This window comes from Micropterus salmoides, unplaced genomic scaffold (assembly GCF_014851395.1).
Source record: "Micropterus salmoides isolate LMB-PRFRI ecotype aquatic unplaced genomic scaffold, ASM1485139v1 Ms_hic_scaffold_1, whole genome shotgun sequence".
NCBI lineage: Eukaryota > Metazoa > Chordata > Actinopteri > Centrarchiformes > Centrarchidae > Micropterus > Micropterus salmoides.
Window position 1 is genome coordinate 60,393,645 of NW_024040040.1, and position 20,874 is coordinate 60,414,518.

The 20,874-nt window shown below is 41.2% G+C and overlaps 2 protein-coding genes across 2 annotated transcripts in view; one reads left to right on the forward strand and one right to left on the reverse strand.

Moving 5' to 3' along the window:
- Positions 1 to 9,935: 9,935 nt before the first annotated feature.
- Positions 9,936 to 13,391, reverse strand: map1lc3c (microtubule-associated protein 1 light chain 3 gamma). Its single transcript, XM_038734070.1, has 4 exons — positions 13,242 to 13,391; positions 13,092 to 13,147; positions 12,913 to 13,019; positions 9,936 to 10,230 (listed from the first exon to the last, which is right to left on the reverse strand). The coding sequence occupies exons 1-4, from the start codon at positions 13,300 to 13,302 to the stop codon at positions 10,035 to 10,037; spliced, it is 420 nt and encodes a 139-aa protein (XP_038589998.1). The 5' UTR covers positions 13,303 to 13,391; the 3' UTR covers positions 9,936 to 10,034.
- A 3,922-nt stretch (positions 13,392 to 17,313) lies between these two features.
- strn (striatin, calmodulin binding protein) overlaps positions 17,314 to 20,874 on the forward strand; it is a 69,800-nt gene continuing 66,239 nt past the window's right edge. The window contains exon 1 of the mRNA XM_038734083.1: positions 17,314 to 17,705. Within this exon, the coding sequence (XP_038590011.1) occupies positions 17,484 to 17,705 (222 nt within the window). The 5' untranslated portion in view covers positions 17,314 to 17,483. The remainder of the gene's footprint in view (positions 17,706 to 20,874) is intronic.

Consider the following 20,874-nt stretch of genomic DNA (forward strand, 5'->3'; position numbering starts at 1 on the left):
ATTTTTAAATGCATTTTTCAATGAAATATTTGTTCAACTTTTCATCGCATGAAATGTATTTAAGATGTTTCTACTGTGGCACTTCAAAGACAATAATGGCAGTTTCTGCTGAAATTTAAATGATTTTTGGTTAAAATTACTGTGTTGTTCTCTCTTTGCATTTTTCAATTTTTGTCTATCGTTTTTCATTTTGTTTTGACAAATAAAAGAGACCCGTGCCAATTTATAAAAAGATCTCATGCATAGCTCATTAGATAGTGTTATAAGTCATTTACCAAAAAGTAGCCCATTTATTAATAATTACATGCATGCATTCACAAATTATTATCTCATGTGTACAGAATATGTCTAGAGTTTTTATATATGTGAAAAACAAACATTAGATCAAAATATTTGTCCATATACAGTGGATAGAAAAAGTCTACACACCCCTGATAAAATTCCAGGTATTTCTCATTTTTCCCCCTCAAAGATTTCAGTTTGTTTTTCTATTGAATTGTTCACATTATAGGTCACATTAAAGGTGCAAAAAATTCTGACATGATTTAGCTTTGTCTCATTATTTTACATCATAAGAACCTGGCATTTTAACAGGGGTGTGTGGACTTTTTCTATCCACTGTATATGTAAACATTTGAAGTAATAATAATAAAATAGAATAGGAGGTGATGAGCAACCCTGTATCCCTCCGCCCATTATGTCAGCGGCTGTTTTTCAACATTAAATAGTTCCTAACTCTCCTTAAAAACACAAACTGCCATTTTTACATTTCTGTTGGTGTGCAGATTAATTTCTGAACTTTGGGCAGAGCCAGGCTAACTGTTTCCCCAGGCAAGGCAAAGCAAGTTTATTTGTATAGCACATTTCAACAACAAGGTAATTCAAAGTGCTTTACATAAAACATAAAAGCAACAGGGAAATATAAAAAAAAGTTTAAAAGCAACATAGGGAAATTGAAAAAATACACATTAATAATATAAGTTACAGTGCAGTGTAAAATATTTCATTAAAAGCAATGGTAAAAAGCTAAAAACAAAGAAAAAGACTACTAGTTAAAGGCAGTGGTAAAAAGAAAAATCTTCAGTCTTATTTAAAAGAACTGACAGTTTCAGCAGACCTGCAGTTATCTGGGAGTTTGTTCCAGATATACGGAGCATAATAACGGAAAGCTGCTTCTCCTTGTTTAGATTTGACTCTGGGGACAGAAAGCAGACCTGCCCCAGACGACCTGAGAGGTCTGGATGGTTCATAACGAAGCAGAAGATCAGAAATGTATTTTGGCCCTAAACCATTTAGTGCTTTATAAACTAACAGCAGGATTTTGAAATCAATTCTTTGACATACAGGAAGCCAATGTAAAGACCTCAGAACAGGAGTGATGTGATCCACCTTTTTGGTCTTAGTGAGGACTCAAGAGGCAGCGTTGCTGAGGACTGACTTTCAATCGTTCTTCCTTGGCTCCAAAAACAATAACCTCAGTTTTATCTTTGTTTAATTGAAGAAAATTCCGGCACATCCAGCCGTTGAATTGCTCAATACAGTTACTCAGCACCTGTATGGGATCATAGTCCCCTGGTGAATAGTTATGTAAATCTGTGTGTCATCTGCATAAGTATGGTAACATATTTTGTTGTTTTTCATAATCTGAGCCAGTGGAAGCATGTAAATGTTAAACAAAAGAAGGCCCAGAATGGAGCCTTGGGGAACTCCACATGTCATTTTTGTCAGCTCAGTTGTGTGATTACCTATAGACACAAAGTAGTCCCTGTCCTTTAAATAGGATTCAAACCAGTTTAGTACTGTGCCAGAAAGTCCAACCTAGTTTTCAAGTCTGTCTAGTAATATGTTGTGGTCGACCGTGTCGAATGCAGCACTGAGATCCAATAATACTAAGACTGAAATTCTGCCACTGTCAGTGTTTAAATGGATGTCATTGAAGACCTTAACAAGAGTCGTCTCAGTGCTGTGGTGTGGTCGAAATCCTGACTGGAAGACATTAAAACAGTTATTTAGTGCCAAGAAAGCACTAAGCTGTTGAAAAACAGGTTTTTCTATGATTTTATTTAAAAACGGCAGATTTGATATCGGCCTATAATTGCTCATTAGTGACCTGTCTCGATTGCTCTTTTTTAAGAGTGGCTTAATGACTGCAGTTTTCACGGCCTGTGGGAACAAACCTGAGAGGAGAGACATGTTGACAATTTGTAGTAGATCTGAGGCCATGCATTTAGAAACATTTTAGGAAAAACCTGTTGGCAGAATATCAAGGCAGCATGAGGAGGATTTCAGATGTTGTATTATGTCCTCCAGGTTTTTATGGTTAATAGAATCAAACTGTCTCATGCAATATGAATTGTTTTTAAGTGGACACAGGGACAAGACATATCCTGTTACTGATTGCTTGTATAATTGTTTGAATTTTGTCTGTGAAGAAGGAAGCAAATTCATTGCAGGCCCTGGTGGATAGAAGTTCAGAGGCTACAGACACAGGAGGGTTGGTTAGCCTGTCGACAGCAGCAAACAAAAGCAAAAGTGCATTATTAGTGTTTTTGGTGATGATGTCAGAGAAGAAAGACCGTCTTGCATTTCTAAATTATAAATTCGAAGTCACTCTTTAGATGTCATAATAAACCTGGAGATTTGTTTCCGCCACCTGCGTTCAGCTTTTCGACACTCTCTTATTTGAGTTCTAACCAGCGTGGCATTTCTCCATGGAGATCTTCTCTTACCAGAGACCACCTTCACCTTGGCTGGTGCAATGGCATCAATAACATTTGTAATTTTAGAACTGAAATGATCTACAAGCTCATTGACTGAGACCCGTGAGAGGGAGGGTGTCGAGGAGAAAGCCTCAATAAATTTTTCACTAGTGTTTTCAGTGGTACGCTGTTTTGTGATTACCTCTGTTTGTACATTTGTGTGCACGCAGATAGCACTCTCAAAGAAAACACAGGAATGATCAGAGAGAGCAACAATCACCACAACCTTGGAAATGTCCAGACCCTTGGAGAAGTCCAAAGTGTGCCCATTATTGTGTGTGGGCTCCATCATCTACATGTTGAGTCAGTCCATAATTATCAAGAACACAACACAGTTCTTTAGTCCCTCTGTCCTGGGGGTTGTCAACATGGATGTTAAAATCACCAACAATAACCACACAGTCAAAGTCAATACAGGTTATAGACAGCAGCTCACTAACGTTTGCACTGTATTTAGGGGGCCTGTAGATATTTAGAAAAATAGCTCAAGAAGCGGAATTCAGCTGAACAGGCACATATTCAAAAGAAGCAAAATTCCTATAAGACATCTTTTTGCATTGGTCAGTCATTAAACAAAATGGCAACTCCACCTCCTCTCTTATGCACTCTAGCTTCACTCATAAAACTGAAGTTGGGAGGGGTAGACTCGATAAGGACAGCTGCACTGTTATCTTGGTCCAACCAAGTTTCAGTTAAAAACAGGAAATTAAGATTGTGAGTGATTATAAAATCATTGATTAAAAATGTTTTTCCTGCCAAAGACCTAACGTTTAACAAAGCTAATTTTAGTGTGTTAAAAACTTTATCTGGCCCACTTTTTTCGACAGGCTGCGGCTGACGAGGAATTAATACTAAATTTGCAGGATGTGTTGAGTGCTTCCTGTTTCTTAACACATTCACCATGCTTTTTCTGTTACCAGTCAAGACAGGGATGGAGAAGACTACCAGAGTCATGAGTGCTATTTTCCTTGTAGCCTGGACCCAGCACATATCAGACAGAGCTTACTGGGCTTTTTTGCCGTTGTGGAGCGGGAGGACGGGTTGTGCGCTGTATTTGTGACACATGTGTCAAACCTGGAGGACTTAGAGCCAGTGGTGGAGGTGGACGGTGAGGGGGGGTTTAGGGTAGAGAAAATGGGAGTGGAGTGAGGGAAGGTGCGGGGAGTAAATTTGGTCCCAGCTCTAACCAGGTCTTCCATGTGATCAGTGAAGTCCAACAGTGGGGAGAGGGGAGAAAGGGTGTCTGGAGATAAGGGTGACCTGGATGGGGATTGGGGGGGTAAAGATGGTGAATCCTCACTGTTGGTTTTCAGTGAGGGAGGTGGGGGCTCTCCTCTTGGCTCAGTTGTCTCCCGTGATCACCCAGCATCCTGTCTTTGCTAAACTAAGCTAATCTAACCACCACCTCCCATCCTGACGTGAAACTGACATCAATATTCTCATCTCACTTTCACCCAGCCGCATCTTTCCTAAATATTTAACCATTCTTTTTGATTAATGAGACCATCATGTGACCTCCTGCGGTGCTCTGGATAAAAGGCTGCACTAAACAGCTGATTTGACTGGTTAGAAAGTAATGGATGGAAATAGATTGATGCTCTGGAGGCTTCACAGACATCTGGAAACTAAAGTGAAAGAATAAAAATCTCTGATGTACAAGTTTATACTCCCTGATTTCTCCCCATATGAACTCCAGAGGCTCCCAGCGCTGTTAATTGATGAGTAAGACAAAACCCATTTCCCAAAAGAGGCCAAATGAGAGTAGATCCAGACAGGCGTAATGAGTCTGTGTGAAGTTGGGACCATTACAGCTGCACAACAACAGGCTTCATTAACTGCAGCGATTGGCTTTTCCGGAGGCCTGCGGTCACCGGCTGATTTCTGCAGGACATTAAGCAGAACCTCCGACTCCATTAAACAAAGTACCTCTCAAAAACAAAACTTCCACTTTGACCCACATCAGTCAGTTCATCCGCTCCACTGTCAGTTAAACCTTTATTTAACCTGTCAAAGACAGATATTTATCAAAAATCAACCTGCCATTTTAACCAGCATGGACCACACTATTAGGCGCTACGTTTAAACGACTTATTGATGACAAAAAGATTGTGCAAAGGTATGACGGATAGTGATGTTTTTATACGTTGTGGGGACGTTTTGATTGGAAATCTGCTGCAGTGCCTGGGCAGGACAGAGGGGGGTAAGGAGATGAGGAAATAAGACAGAGAAAGGGGTGGCGTGCAGAATACTAGAGCAAAGAAGAGGAGAGGGGTTTGATGGGTATTTATGGAAATGCTGGGAGTGGTCTGACTGAGGTGAAGTCCTCCTCCTACAACCCAACTAAATAGCTCCAGTCATTGTGCTCTGGTGGCTTTATAAGGAATGCATCAAACCATCATACAGAAATAAAGTCTGACCATAGGTGACATTTACACTGGGGACATTGGGGACATGTCCCCACCATTTTTTGAAACGGCTGATTCTGTCCCCACCACTTTTTAAAGGAAAATTTGTTTAAAAACTTTTTTGCAGCACAGAAGGCCTGAGAGCTGCACTGCTTTATAATCTATTACATTTAGATATTTTGAAATTTAACATGCTACCTGAATTTTGTGTTTCCTCACTGTGTGTTGAAAAGTGGTGGGGACATGTCCCCAGCGTCCCCACTGTAAATGACACCTATGTGTTTCCTTTTATATAAATAAAAACATTTCCACCTTGAATGGGTGCAGAAACTTTCACCAGAATGCAGGAAACAAAGTGTTTAAAGCTCAAAATTTCCTGAGGGAGGTCCCCCCAGACCCCCACTCATATATACTGCTCAAAAAAATAAAGGGAACACTTAAACAACACAATGTAACTCCAAGTCAATCACACTCCTGTGAAATCAAACTGTCCACTTAGGAAGCAACACTGATTGACAATCAATTTCACATGCTGTTGTGCAAATGGAATAGACAACAGGTGGAAATTATAGGCAGTTAGCAAGACACCCCCAATAAAGGAGTGGTTCTGCAGGTGGTGACCACAGACCACTTCTCAGTTCCTATGCTTCCTGGCTGATGTTTTGGTCACTTTTGAATGCTGGCGGTGCTTTCACTCTAGTGGTAGCATGAGACGGAGTCTACAACCCACACAAGTGGCTCAGGTAGTGCAGCTCATCCAGGATGGCACATCAATGCGAGCTGTGGCAACAAGGTTTGCTGTGTCTGTCAGCGTAGTGTCCAGAGCATGGAGGCGCTACCAGGAGACAGGCCAGTACATCAGGAGACGTGGAGGAGGCCGTAGGAGGGCAACAACCCAGCAGCAGGACCGCTACCTCCGCCTGCAGGAGGAGCAGGAGGAGCACTGCCAGAGCCTGCAAAATAACCTCCAGCAGGCCACAAATGTGCATGTGTCTGCTCAAACGGGCAGAAACAGACTCCATGAGGGTGGTACGAGGGCCTGACGTCCACAGGTGGGGGTTGCGCTTACAGCCCAACACCGTGCAGGACGTTTGGCATTTGTCAGAGAACACCAAGATTGGCAAATTCGCCACTGGCGCCCTGTGCTCTTCACAGATGAAAGCAGGTTCACACTGAGCACATGTGACAGACGTGACAGAGTCTGGATGAGATTATTTCATTCATTCAGATCTAGGATGTGTTATTTTAGTGTTCCCTTTATTTTTTTGAGCCGCGTATATCAGCAATGAGAATATCTTCAAAACACTATCTCCTTACGCGGACTTTGTTGCTCTTTATACTACGTCACCGGACTTCTTCTGCCAGGGTCACGTTGCAAAAAACCTAAATATGGGTCGTAATAAGCTGCTGCATTATCCACCTATACAGCCGTTATTCTGGTGAGGACGGTTTGCAAGACGTTAGCAGCAACAACAACAAACGAGCGAGTTCAGTTCTGTAGTGGACGAATAATAAATAAGCTCAAACCTCCTGGTTTATAAGTGTTAATCAGAGCACGTCCTATCAGGAGATAAAACTTTAAGACAGTTTGGTTGATGAAACCTTGGTGATAACGTGTTGAACTGAGAGTCTGCAGCCATGCGAGCAGCTCTGTGAAGCTAAATGCAAACAGCAGGCAGAATGCTTACCATGTTCACAGCAACAAGTCACAACATACTACAACAGACAGAGCACACAAAACACAGTGAACAGTGGATAGTGCATATCGCCAGCAGATAGAAAAAGTGCAAATTTGGATTGGTTATAAGCGATTTGCTTATTTTTAACTTTAGTTACTTACAAATGTTAAAATGAACCTAATGAGATTTTTTAAAATGAAATCAAAGGATTCAGATTTGGTGAAATGGTGTCAAACTGCACATTAAACGGTGCCCGGCTGATCTCTGAGCTCTGTGTTTCCTCCTCAGGAAGGCAGCTGGTGGAGATTCAGTGGACGTAATCAGTATTGTTAATTCCATTAAAGTTAATGGAGCGTGAACTATCATCCAAACTTCTTTGCAACTCTGAGGAGCAAGTGAGATCCACAAAAAAAACAAAAAACGCTGGCGTCGACTCCTCTAATGACATTTGTAATGAAATCTAGCAAAGAGAGAAGTAACGGCTTAATCGCTGCAGGACCTTTGCACAAAAAGATAAAACTGTTTAATGTGGAGAGAGAGAGAGAGTAACGCCAGAATGCCAAATCATTGCAGCAAAATCGATCCCCTCGTACCACAAAGTGAGGACAACCAGTGGAAACTCAGACTAGACTGATAAATATATTAAATAATTGTTCTGAAAGATTTTCAAATTATTATTATTTTCATTGTTTGTTATTTTAGTAATTGTTCTTTTATTTGTTTTGTTTTTTTAATTTAACATTTGATACTGATTTCTTTAGTTGTTTTTTATGTTTTTTAAAAATGTGTCTATTAAACACACATTCACACCCACATTTACTGTTTTATTTACATTTTTAATAATTCATTTTTAGTTTTCACCAAACACACACACACACTTTTACTGTTTTTAATTATTTGTATTTTTAATATTGATCTTAATTTATTTTTTTACACATACAAACACACACTTTTTTATTTACTTATTTAATGAACTGTATAAAATGAATTGTTCTTTTGTAATTTATTTGTAGCTTTGGCAATATTGTTGTTTTGCATTCATGCCAATAAAGATAGACTGAATTGAGAGAGATGGGGAGAGACAGCGCCTCCTTATGGACATTGCATAACAAGAGTTTGATCTGATTTACTGTATGTTTAGCACGTCAGTGGTGGAAGAAATATTCAGACTTATAACAGTTGTAAGTAGGGGAGACCGGGTATGGTTGTAACATGGGGAAAGTTGTAACAACACCAATTAGAGATAAGATAGGAGTCATATGACAATGTCAGTATTTACCTACTTCCTCCCCAATCAGGCATGGTGGGTATCAAGTCAGGATACATGTACATTCAGAATATGTAGAGAAAAAAATGATTTTGAGGTCAGAAAGTACAACCATCCACTGTCCATACAACTAGGGAATTTCGTGATTTTAATATTTGCAGTCTGGGCACACAGTGGTGGGGACAAAATCAGCCAGTGTAAATGACACCTATGCCTATGACACATATCCCATAAAAGTAATACCACATTGTGCAAATACTCTGCTACAGTTAAAAAGCCCTGCATACAAAACCATACTTATTTAAATGTACTTAACGTATTACAGTAAAAGTACTCATAGTGCAGTATAATGTTCCTGGAATAATATACTTGCTACATTAATGTATGTTGCATTTTCCTGCTGCAGATGTTTTAAATCCTGTTGGGTAGTTTAATCTGCAGCAATGAATCATGGTCTATAAGATCAGGTGTTGGGAGTGTCCCTATATTAGACATTATAAAAAAAAAAAAAGGCTGCACCTCAAATACTGTAATCTGAGTAGTACTGAGGAAAAGTTCTCTCTGCAGGATAAACTGAAGGACCTCTGATTGGTGGATCTCTGCTGCCATCTAGTGTCCTGACAGGAGAGACTGAAAGAATCAGCTCGTGCTGTTTTCCATCCGGTCCAAACCTCCTGTCACCTCCTCTGTGGAAGTGAAATCTGTTGCAATAAAGTGATGCTGCTTTCTTGAAATGAACCATGGATGCAAACATGTGACAGCATCACCGCAAATATTCCTTTCCCACAATGCACTGGCGTGGCCCTTCCAGACAGGTGAGAATCCTGTTTGAAGGGCCGTCCCATCCTACAGTAAGCAGGAGGAGGAGACTGAACTCAAAAATTACCCCCTTACATCGCAAGGCAAAACCTCTGGTGCCACTGTCTACACGAACACTGGTATTTTCAAAACTGTGACTTTTTCTGAACAGTTTGGCCGTTCGTCCACACAGAAACCCCCTGCCAGGAAGAGGATTTTCAGAAACTGGTTGCAGTGCTGTCGTGTAGACGGTCAAAGTGACGTCAGAGTGTGCGCCCTTATCTGCTGTGTTTGATGTCAGATTGTGCGCCACGAGTTTAGGCTCTGATTGGCCAACGTGGCTTTCCGGTTAGGGTCATATTGCCGGCTGGTGGTTTGGCGTGCTCTTTACAGCATGTTTTTGCGTTTTCATGTAGACATTTATTATTATTTTTTTAAATGAAAGAGGAAAAACTCCGGTTATGAAAATCTCTGTGTCCGTGTGGACTAGGCCTTGACTACCGGTACATTCAATCAACATTAACACCTGAAAATCAAAACAATGCTAAAAAATTATTTTTGTTCATGAAAACACAACTGCAGATATATTACAGTGGGTAAATCATGATTTTTATTTTATTAATTTATTAACATGACATGAATGCAGCATAAACCCCCACAAAGCAGTCTAACAAAAGGATCAGTTCTGTATTTTAACCTGGAGGCAACTTGTTGCAGGAAGGCGCTGGTGGAGGGAGGAGAGTCTGTTGGGTATGTAGTAAAAGTTCCTAATGTCCACAGTCTTCTTCATGCAAGAACTTGCCTCTCATGAGATTTGAGAGAGACTTTAGTTTCCTGTTAAAAAAACAAAGTTGGGGGGGGTGGGCGGCGAGGTGGGTCACCAGCTGAAGCCGTCACATTTTGTAACTAGTGATTTCTGCAGCAGTGTGTGAACATAGGGCCCAGGTTTGAAACTAGTTAAGGCCATTTGTTGTAAAGAGTCCTGCACATGATCCTCCTAAACCACACACCTCAGCTTGACTCAAGATTTATTGGATCCACATTCTTTTATTAAAATCCATAGTCAACATGAACAAATATATATATAAAATATTTTATATTTACAGCAGATGGAGGCCAGGGGCCGTTAACGCTGAATAAAATCTGAAGCAGGAAGCGGTTTGTCCCCGAAGGTCTCTTGTGAGGCGTAGGTCATATAGAGGAAGCCGTCCTCGTCCTGGTGGTCTTTGTAGACCTGAGCCATGGTGAGAGACATGCTGGGCAGCCCGCTGTTGTTGATGAGCAGGTAGAAAGCCTGAGTGGGCAGCAGAGCCATCCTGTTCCTGAGACAGGAGACAAAGGCATTAATGAGGCATCCTGCACGCCGCCTGTTCGCGCCATCAGCACTGCTGTGGAGACGCCGTTGTCTGCCATTTAACCACGCTGCTGCTGGGTCCAGAGTCCATTGAATTCTAAGCATTTTAAGGTTCACAACCTACATAGAAATGTTAGTATTCAGAGTAAAACTGCAGTTTGTCTTTAGTGTGCTCACGATGGACACTGTCCCACAAACAAGAGGTTTGTAAACAAAATGTGGATGGGCAGAAAACGCCTCCAGGAAAACAGGGTTGATCAGATCAATTAAGAAATGAGTTGAGCCAAGTTAATCTTAATTGAGAGCATTCTGTCACGTCAAGTAGTCACCGCTTAGAATACCGTTTGTTTTTGATCATTGTCTCCACACAAAATTCAAATGCCTTCGTAAAGAAAAAATAAATCACTCCCTCAGTGGAAAAGCTATAAAATTTAAACAATTCAAAACTACTAAAATAAAATATCCTCCGTCACCAAGCAGCTCATTGTGACCTGGAGTGCTTCAAGTCTCCACCTCCCCTGGGTAAGTATCTTACTGGACCCTGACTGGCCTTAAACTAGTTATGGCATTAATCCTGCAGGTACGTCCAGGTGTTCGTGAGATTTAAAGACGGCGAACTCAGAGAAACGCCTTCAGCAGGTGAATGTGAAAACAGTCAACTGAAGTACCAAGTATGGAAAAAGAGCGTATAAAATGACTATAGTACATACAAGACTATTAGCATGTACTACTGAATTGGACAGTCATGCCTCATTACTCACATCTGTTCGTAGCTACAGACTCGTGACATCACGGAGGCTGTTGCTGAACCTCGAGCAGTAACAGATTCCATCGCAGCCAGCCGACTATTAACTTTCTGCTGCGTAATCATGACCGAGAAAAATCTGGAAGTTCCCAGAAATCAGGAGAGAAGCAACAAAAAGTGAAAAGAGTCAAACTAAGAGCAGCAAGACTCCGGCTGAGTGTGATTATTTCTATATTCTGAACATCAGGAGTCACCCATCCTGATCATTTTCACATTCATACGATGAAGCCTGAGAGGAGTCCTTCCTCCTGTCCTCACCGGCTGCACATGAGTCAGTTTCTGAAGCTGAGGGCAGGTGATGGGAAACAAGATGCAGTTCTGTCCCCGACTTCAAGTTGAGCAAATGTTTCAGCAGCCTGCGTTTCACGTCAGACATCCTCTTGATTCGGTTTGTCTTTAAAGAACTAGATCCCCTCCTCAGTCTCTCACACTGCTGAGGGGTCTTCATTAGGAAGATGCTGAGCTTTCACAGAGACAGACCCACGACCATCCTAGTTTTGGTTTCAGATATTTTTTTTGCAGATTTCTGCCTCAATGCCACATTTAGAGTAATTAAAATATACAGAGCCCCTGTGGCTCCTGATAAGTTTTGTAGAACGACTTAATCAGCAGTTCCCATAAAGCCGCCATGTTCTGTAGATAATAGCAACATGGACGTCGCTTCTGGATTTTTACTTTAAAAAGATTTTGCCACAGACTCCCATTTACCTCCAAAGACAGGAGTCTCTCAACCTTTACATAGGAAACAAGACTGTCTGCATCAGACAGCAGAGATAACTCACTTTTATATTTTCTACTTGGCATCTTTAGTATCATTTCTCTTTAATGGCCTTGATTAGCAACTGTAACAATTTCGCCTCCAGGATCAATAGAGCATTTCCGATTCTGACATTAATTCGAGGCCTGTCCCTACGGAGTTCATTTAACAACTAAAATACCGAAGTCCATTAAAAAGCTGGAAGCAGTTTAAGTGTGTTGACGGTAATTAAAAAGGTTTCTGCATCAGCAGCAGAGAGGACAACATGACCGGACTAGATAACCAGAAACTGAGGTCATCAGCTGTTCTGCAACCCATCAGGTGATAAGGGAGGGAAGTCTGATAATTTACACAAAGCAGAGTAGATTATATTTAACATGTTGATTTATTGAACAAAAAAAAAAAAAAAAAAAAACAAGGTTGAGAAATCTGGACTCGATGGCTCTTTGAGTTGTCTAAAGATTCTAGGACTCAAAGTTCAGGAACTGAAACAGGAACACTGTTTCTGCTGCGTAATCATGACTAACAGGAGGCATCACTGACATTTAGGTGGAAACTGAAGACTCAAAATATACAGCTTTAATTTAATGACTGGGTGATCATGTTAACATTTAGTTGGAAATTAAACCAGCGCCTCCACCAGTTAACTCACTGCCCAAACAGACATTGGTCTGTTCACTAACATCCATATTAAACAGTACCAAAAACTACATTTGAGATTTTCACTCTTGCTTTAGAGTTAGAAAAGACATTTTGCAAGACAACAGCAGCCAGTGAGAGAATATATTGATCTGGAGCTGAAAGAATCGATTTGTGATGGGCATAAAAATAAACCTTTGATGAATAGATTCATTGGTAATGACTTTAACTTTTCACAGTTCCAACTTATAAAGTTGAAGATTTGTTGTTTGAACTCATTTTTAACTGGAAAAACCCCGCAGCTTTAGGAAACTAACAGTTTGACATTTAAGAGATGAAAGATGGCCACATTAACTGAGAACATGATCGATCCCGAGCTGCCTGCCGCCCTTTGTTCCAGACCTTGTTTTCAGTCACGTCCCAAATGATTCCAGCGTGAAACACTTTACCTGATGATGGTGACGAACTGGGTCATGGTGAGTTCGTGCGGCACCAGGAACTTTGTTTTATCCAGCGGAGGCAGATACTTCTCCCTCCCGTACCGCTCAATGATGACCTGCGAGAACAGGGACAGGTGAGGACAGAGACCTTTCAGAAAAAGGAGCAGTCCCTTCTGCCGCCCACATACCGGGATTTTGTTGGGGAACTTGGACCTGATCCCCGCCACTTCTTGTTTCCTCGTAGCTGCACAGAGAAAAGAAAACAGTCCGTCAGACATGTTGAAGTGTCTACACCAACCTGTCCTCCCGCAGGCCTCTCAGGTGGTTCAGCTATTTACCGAAGCTCTTCCTCAGTTTGAAGGGCTGGTTCTGCCGCTGGCTCCTGTCAAACGGAGGCATGCTGCGACTGAGTGGGGAAGTGTGATGGTGAGGGAGGCAGAGCTGCTCGGACGGTGCGGGGTTAAACTGGGCAGGAGTTAAATAGAGGGGAGAGGCGGCTGTGGCGCATCAGCTGATTAGCACATGGCCTGCAGCCACGGCGGGAATCATCTGCGGGTTTAATCAAGTTAGAGCCGCAGCGAGGGGCCCCTGCTGACTGCACAGAGAGAGAGAGAGAGAGAGAGAGAGAGAGAAAAGTAGCATGAAGCCAGACCACCACCAGCCTGCAGAACAAGTCTGTGGAACTCTATTGGAGGGATGAACACCATTCCTCTAACAGATCCTCTCTCATTTATACTCTGCAAGGCATTTAAGGTTAACTTCAAGTTAACTCACCTTGAAGATTGCCTTTGTTTCAACTCATAAAGGTCATAAAGTTGCTATAACTACAGCATCTAGTTGTCTTAATGTTGTTTTTTTTTAGTTGAGGGAACTTTTTAGAGCTTGTTTCAACTTCATACTTTGAGTTAAAACAATCTGGGTTCACGGTGAGGATCGTGAATAAGGTTTGACTGGTGTGAGAGATGGGAAATCAAAAAAAGCCATACAATGGATTATTTGCAACCTATTAATTAAGAGTGGAAAAATAGGTTTATCAGGTAAATAAACTAATACATTTCTATTTGACTCATTTTAAAAATTGTATAATGTCTCTTTTATCATATTTCCTTGTGTTGCATTTATGTTTTATTTAAAGCACTTTGAATCGCCCTGTTGCTGAAATGTGCTGTACAAATAAACTTGCCTTAATACAAATAATTATTTTACTTTATCAATGCAAGAAAAACTTCCCTTAGTATTATTTCAGTACATTTCTGCATTATTCTAAATCACAGTTTCAATTAAAACAACTCAACATTTATTCTACTTTCCACTTCAAGTTAAGAGGATTTAAATTCCAAATTAGTTTAAATCAACATAAGTCTGTTGTCGGGTTCTCCCTCCACTGCGGGCACTAGTCCTTTCATAATAAGTTGAGTATGTCCATGCTTCAACTTTGCCATGGTTTAAAGAAGAAAGTTTCTCTCCAACTCGATTGTTTCTCTCTTGCTCCCGTCCCAGCACACCCGCCTTTTTCCTTTCAACTGATAACTTACAAACCCAAGTTCAATCAACGCACACATATCTAACAAAAGTTTCACACAATGAATCAATGCAAGTTCAACTTTCAAAAAACTCACGCAGTTAAGTTCAAAAACCTAAACATGTCAGAGCTCTTTGAGTTAAAAAGAAGAAATAAGTGGATGTAACTGAATGGGGCCATATTGATTCACAGTGTTTACATCACCTTTATTTAATCAGGTCATCTCGTTGAGATCAAGAGAAACCTGAGTACTGCAGAAACACAAACACAGCCAGGACTAACAAAAGGACCTGCCGCATCAGAGACAGACCGGTTAATAAAATATATTTATCAATTAGCAAAATACAAAGTGAGTGAACAGAAGAGATATCTGGTGTGACCACCCTCTGCCTCAGTTCTTCTGGGTTCATTTGCACATAGTTTCTGAAGGAGCTCTGCGGGCAGGTGGATTCAGGCCGCCTCAGTTTCTTCTCTCTCTTCCTGTGATCCCAGACAGACTCCATGATGTTGAGATCAGCACCTCTCGTTCTTCTTTAAGTTGAAGATATGACTTTCGCTGTATGTTTGGGTTCGTTGTCCTGCTGCAGAAGGAATCAATCAGTCAGATCACCTGCTGCCATTTTTCTGCTCCCCAGGTCCCGTGTTACTCTGCATAGTTTAGCCTCTTGGCCTTGTTTCTGACCAGACTTCTCTGGACAGTAAATGGTTTACCAGGATCCCACTGTTTTCTGTAGCTTTGAGCTGATGACACAGCTGGATACCTTCTGATTACTATGGCAACCGGCAGCGCTTGTAGAAGCAGCAGCCGGTAGCTCCTTCAAACTTCACTACACTTTTGTTTTTTATCTGTTTTTTTCCGGCTTTCTTGCTGAAACATGCGTTACCTCTGACATAAGTACAGTATGAAGATGAAGAGGGGGTTTTTGGATTAAAGAGCAGCAGACCAGGATCCACCCGGCCCAAACAACCGGACCAGGCGCCGGGTGCGGTGATCTCTCAGAGGATAGGAAAGAGGAGAGGAGCCATGCTGGCCCAGCTTGGACTTGATTCTGCTCCTGAGGAGTCGGTCTGGAGAAAATGGCACTCATATCGACCACGGAATTTAGAGACCTGAACTATCTACATCCCGGATCAAGCACTCGGCAGGTGGTCCATGTTCCGAGCTGTCAGCGCAAGACTCTGGCCAGAGGAGAAGAGGTGGACTCGATGATGCTTGGTGCTAAAATGCAGTCAAGATGGACTCTGTTTCCCAAATGTCAGACTGTTTTTAAGGATGAAACTTTTATATTATCATCTGGTTGCTGCTGTTTACATTCACCCCATGCAAATTCAAAAAATGTGAAATGTTCGGTGTGTGTGTGTGTGTATGCATATAAATAACTGTATTGTTTTGTTTTATGTTATGTTACCATATTTTAATATAGGCCTACACTTGATTGTATGTTGTGTGTGTTGCATGAAGGAACTACAAATTTCATTTCGTTAAGCAGCCTTGTGCTGTATAATGACTAATAAACAACCTTGTACCTTGACCGTGAAGGGAAGTTAGCATGATGTGTCTTTCATCTGCTGCAGGAAGTTTCTTTGGCCGAACACTGCATCTACCGTCCTCAACTCTGCCTGTTTCTTCTTCAGAAGAGCCTGGACAGCACATCTGGAAACCCCTTGAAAGGTCCGCCTGGGACTGGAAACTACCTAGTGTCTTGTTGCTGTGCTCAGTCTTGCCATGATGTAAACTGTCTTCAGCAGCCTCAACTTGTTAGCTGAGTTTAACTGTTCTTCACTCAAGATTCAAGATTACTGTATTGTCCCATGGGACATTTGTCTTGGACGCTGCCACACGTTAAAAGACGTACTTTTGGAGACTCTAGGAACCACAAGTAACCCTGCATTCTGGGAGCGCAGTGCTCTGGTGGGGTAGTAAGGTACTATGAGCTCTTTAAGATAAGATGGTGCCTGACCATTAAGAGCTTTGTAGGTAAGAAGAATGATTTTAAATTCTATTCTGGATTTTACTGGAAGCCAATGCAGAGAAGCTAAGATGGGAGAAATATGACCTATTTTCCTGGTTCCTGTCAGAACACGTGCTGCAGCATTCTGGATCAGCTGAAGAGTCTTAATGGACTTTTTCGAGCAGCCTGATAATAAGGAATTGCAGTAATCCAGCCTAGAAGTAACAAATGCATGGACTAGTTTTTCTGCATCATTTTTAGACAGGATGTTCCTGATTTTCGCAATATTACGTAGGTGAAAAAAGGCGGTCCTTGAAATTTGCTTAATGTGAGACTTAAACGACATGTCCTGATCAAAGATAACTCCAAGATTCCTCACAGTGGTGCTGGAGGCCAGGGCGATGCCATCAAGGGAAACTATATCTTTAGATAATGCGTCACGGAGGTGCTTAGGCCCCAGAACAACTTCAGTTTTATCTGAGTTTAACATTAGAAAATTACAGGTCATCCAGGCTACTACTACTACTACTACTAATAATAATAATTATATTTTGTTTTTATTATTATTAAGTATATGTATTATATAATTATTTTATCAGTTTCTAACGCTAACCCTACCCCTAACCCTTTTTATTATATTTAGTATTATTATTGTTGTTTGTTTATTTATTATTATTGTATTATACATTTATTATACTAATATTTATTGTTATTATCATTATTATCTAATCATTTTTATCTTCATATTGCTATATAAATATTATATTAAACACCTGTTATTATTTGTTATTATTATAATTCGAATTAATTATTATTATTAATAATAATAATAATAATAATAATGTTATTATTATTATGTACAGTTATACTTGCAGTACTTCATTCACGTTGGTTGTATTTTGAAATTCCACACCGGAAGTCCTGTGTTGGTGTTCATCCCGGAAGCTGGACGGCTGTCTGGCCGTTTGACAGCTGGTTCAGACAGGAGCAGAGCTGGCCAGCAGAGCGGACGGTTGATGGACTGGATCTCCCTCCTGAGGATATTCTGCTGAAGCGGTAGGCGGTACCGGACCGAACCAGAAGCACCATCGCCCCCCGGTCCGGCCATGGACGAACAGGCGGGCCCCGGTGTCTTCTTCAACAACAACAACAGCTCGGGTCTGCCCGGCGGTGGGAATATTAAAGCTCCGCAGACCGGAGACCTCGGCGGCGGAGAGGCGGCCAGAGCTCACTACAACATCCCAGGGATTTTACACTTTCTCCAGCATGAGTGGGCCCGCTTCGAGGTGGAGCGGGCGCAGTGGGAGGTGGAGCGGGCCGAGCTGCAGGTGAGCATCCCCCGAACGTGTCCATTATTGTTGGACGTTGTTTTGTTTGCTAGCCAAGATTCGCCCTGAATGGTGAGGACGTTGCGCTGAACCGCGTTGAAAAGTGTGGGAATTAAATGCTTAATCGCGTATCGGCGTGTAAATATTCCCGGTAAAGTAACATATTTAACTTGGTTTGAGTGTGAAGGATCAATTATTCGATTCGGCAAGGTTTTAATTAAGTATCCAGCACACTTTTTGATAATATTTATACTTTTAAGGGATGCTTTGCACTATTTGTCGTTTTCTTCTGTGGTGAATAACGAATGACGCACATTATTTTCTAAAATAAAGTTTTGTTGTTGTACGAGATGCTTTGCTGATCATTGTGAAGCCGAATAAAAGGGCGAGTCCATTTGGATCCAGAAAATATATTCAATACTGTTTCCAAGGGTGTTTTGCCAATGTCAAGCAGGACGACACAGAAGTACACAACATTTAAATGGGTGTTTCGCTCAATGTTGGCTTCACTGAGCTTGTAACGCTTCTTGCTATCCAGGTTAGCTATGGCTATGATTTCAGACTTTCCTGTTGTATCGAGTGTGAGTACCTGTGTGACCATGTAATGTTAGTTTATGTATGTATAATCAATACAGCTCCAACCAACCAGCGCTGTTTGACTATTGATGGTCGATTAACGTTAGCTGTGCAGCGCAGAAAACCCCAGAGCGTGAGATCCATTATCGGACACACGGCTAAACCTGACATTATACTGGTATTTTCCCTGCATGCCTTCATTTATTTTTCATTATCATCTGTTGGTCAGACAAAAACAAGCAGGACCACCCAGATCTCCGACCCTGACACTTAGGTTTTGTCCCCCAAATGTCAGACTGCGCTCTGGCCCGAGCGCCTAGCCGTCCGATAACGGACACACAGACGTTGCTTGATCTAGTTGAGTCACGAAACGATAGCGTGCTCGTGAGTCAGCTGTAACTTTATATCAGGAGCCAACCTGAGGCGGGCTGCAGACGGTGTCAGGTGTTTCCTCCAGAGGACAGGTGATCTGGTTCAGGCCTGGAAGCTGTTTAGTTGTCAAAATGTACCTGGTTTTTAAAAAAGGCTTACCTGTAGCCAGGATATTATTATGCAGACACATCATGTGAATATCTTTATGATCCTTTATGGACAAAATGAAGAATGCAATGATCATTCATAAATGTTAGAAGCAACTAAACTGGCATAAAAACCCAAATCTGGGACCAGTTTGACGCTGGTGTCAGAACAATAACTGAGTTTTGGTTCTAAAATTAATTTTAAAAAATCCCTAAACCGTTTTTGTTAATTTAACATAGAAACCAGCACATTTTTATTTTGTTTATGGAAAGTTATGACTACAGTTAGGAGAGAGATCCGACCTGTCCCTACCGTAACTCCCTGTCAATACTTTCAATACTCAATACTTGTGGGAACGTGAATGAAATAAGTATTAACTATGAACATGGATCTGCCGCCTGCGTGTCACTGAATCGCTGCTGAAAGGTGAATATCAGCTGGTAAACTGTTGAGAGAAGATGAAACTGTAGATCCTAACCAAACCAAACCTAGTTACTGCAGGGTGTCACAATGCAGGGCTTAACTGAACGGAAGTGAGCACCAAGTTTGTTAAATGAAAAAAGGGTTTTGTAGCAAAACATGTTCATAGTAAAAAATGTAACCTGGGTATTATATTGGCACTAGTACTTTAAAGAGAAGTTTAACAGTAACCGGCTAGCTGCACAGCCACCAAGATAAAATCCCCAAAGAGGCAGCAGGTTGAAGATGCTCCACAAACAGAGGTGGTTCTGAGACGTCTGTTCTCCAGCCTGTCCTCACCAGAGAAACCGTACAGGTCGATCATGCAGCAGCTTATTACGACCCATATTTAGGTTTTTTTGTTAGTGGCAGAAGAAGTCAGGTGACGTAGAACAAAGAGTGACAAAGCCTGTGTAAGGAGGTGGTGGATGGATGAGTCAAGTAAACTCAGGACTTTCACTCAGGAGACCAAAGTTTAAGTCCCATGAGGAGGAAAGTTAAAGTTCAAATGTTTTGAGTTGAATAATGTTTTCTAGATGAGTTATGTAATGTACTTATTTTAACCCAAACTATGATCTTTTCCTAAACCTAAAATAACTACCACAGTTTCACAGTGTTAACCACGTGTTACACGTCACCTGGATTACGTAACGTAGCGAAGGTCCGGTACACCTGTCTCTGGACTGGCACTTGTCAACACTCGTACATGTTGTTTTGGGACACTTGACAGTCATCTTAGGTTTAGGTTTGAGGATGTGTTTTGTATTCTCAGCTAGAAGTCTAACTGTGCATTCAGACCAAACGTGAAGCTGCGGGGAGCTGTGGAGGAGACAGCGCCTGAGCTCTTGGACATATAAACACCTGAGTCCAACTGGATTCTGCTCTGACAACTACGCCGTTTACCTACAACGTTTCAGACCTCTGACGTTGCGTTTTGTGGGCGCTGCTGTGAGCTCTCACACTTTGGCATCTGACTCGAGACAACCACTTTTCTTTTGAGGCAGGTTAGAGACTTTATCCTGTCAGTTTGTCTCTTTACAAAGACAAGTGCTGCAGTATGAGAGTCCTACCTGAAGACAGGCTGGTAAGTCTTCATGTTACGCCATACGAGAACCACATACAACAATATTTATCAAACTGGATGGACTTGATGAATTTAGCGCGAGGATACACATGTGACAACGTCCGGTTTTCAAAATAAGGCGTCTGTGCAGGATGGAAATAAGTTTAATTGGATTATATTCACAGAAAGTATAAAACATATTACATGTGCCCATTAAAAGTAAAAACAACAACAATAAAATGTTGGGAAAATTACTCTATTTTCTATTCTTTGATTTAGGGTTGCTGGAAAAACATTAAATAAATTTGCTGACTTTTATTGCTGTTTCATCACCATTTATAGCTCTACAATGGGTTTATGATCAAATAGTTTACTAGAGCACATTATTTTTTTTATTATTTATTCCCCTTGTGTGTATTGGAACAAAACAAAACAAAGAAGGAAAAAAGCTAATTGGACATAATTGCACACAAAACCCCCAAAATGGGCTGGACAAAATTATTGGCACCCTTTCAAAATTGTGGACAAATAAGATTGTTTTCAAGCATGTGA

Bases quoted from the DNA above. Each gene is read 5' to 3' on its own strand.
- map1lc3c (XM_038734070.1), bottom strand. From the start codon at position 13,302: ATGCCTCCGTTTGACAGGAGCCAGCGGCAGAACCAGCCCTTCAAACTG. The intron at 13,020-13,091 runs GTATGTGGGCGG...CTGTTCTCGCAG, and splicing joins AGTTCCCCAACAAAATCCCG to GTCATCATTGAGCGGTACGG. The intron at 10,231-12,912 runs GTAAAGTGTTTC...CTCCTGTCTCAG, and splicing joins CAGTTCGTCACCATCATCAG to GAACAGGATGGCTCTGCTGC.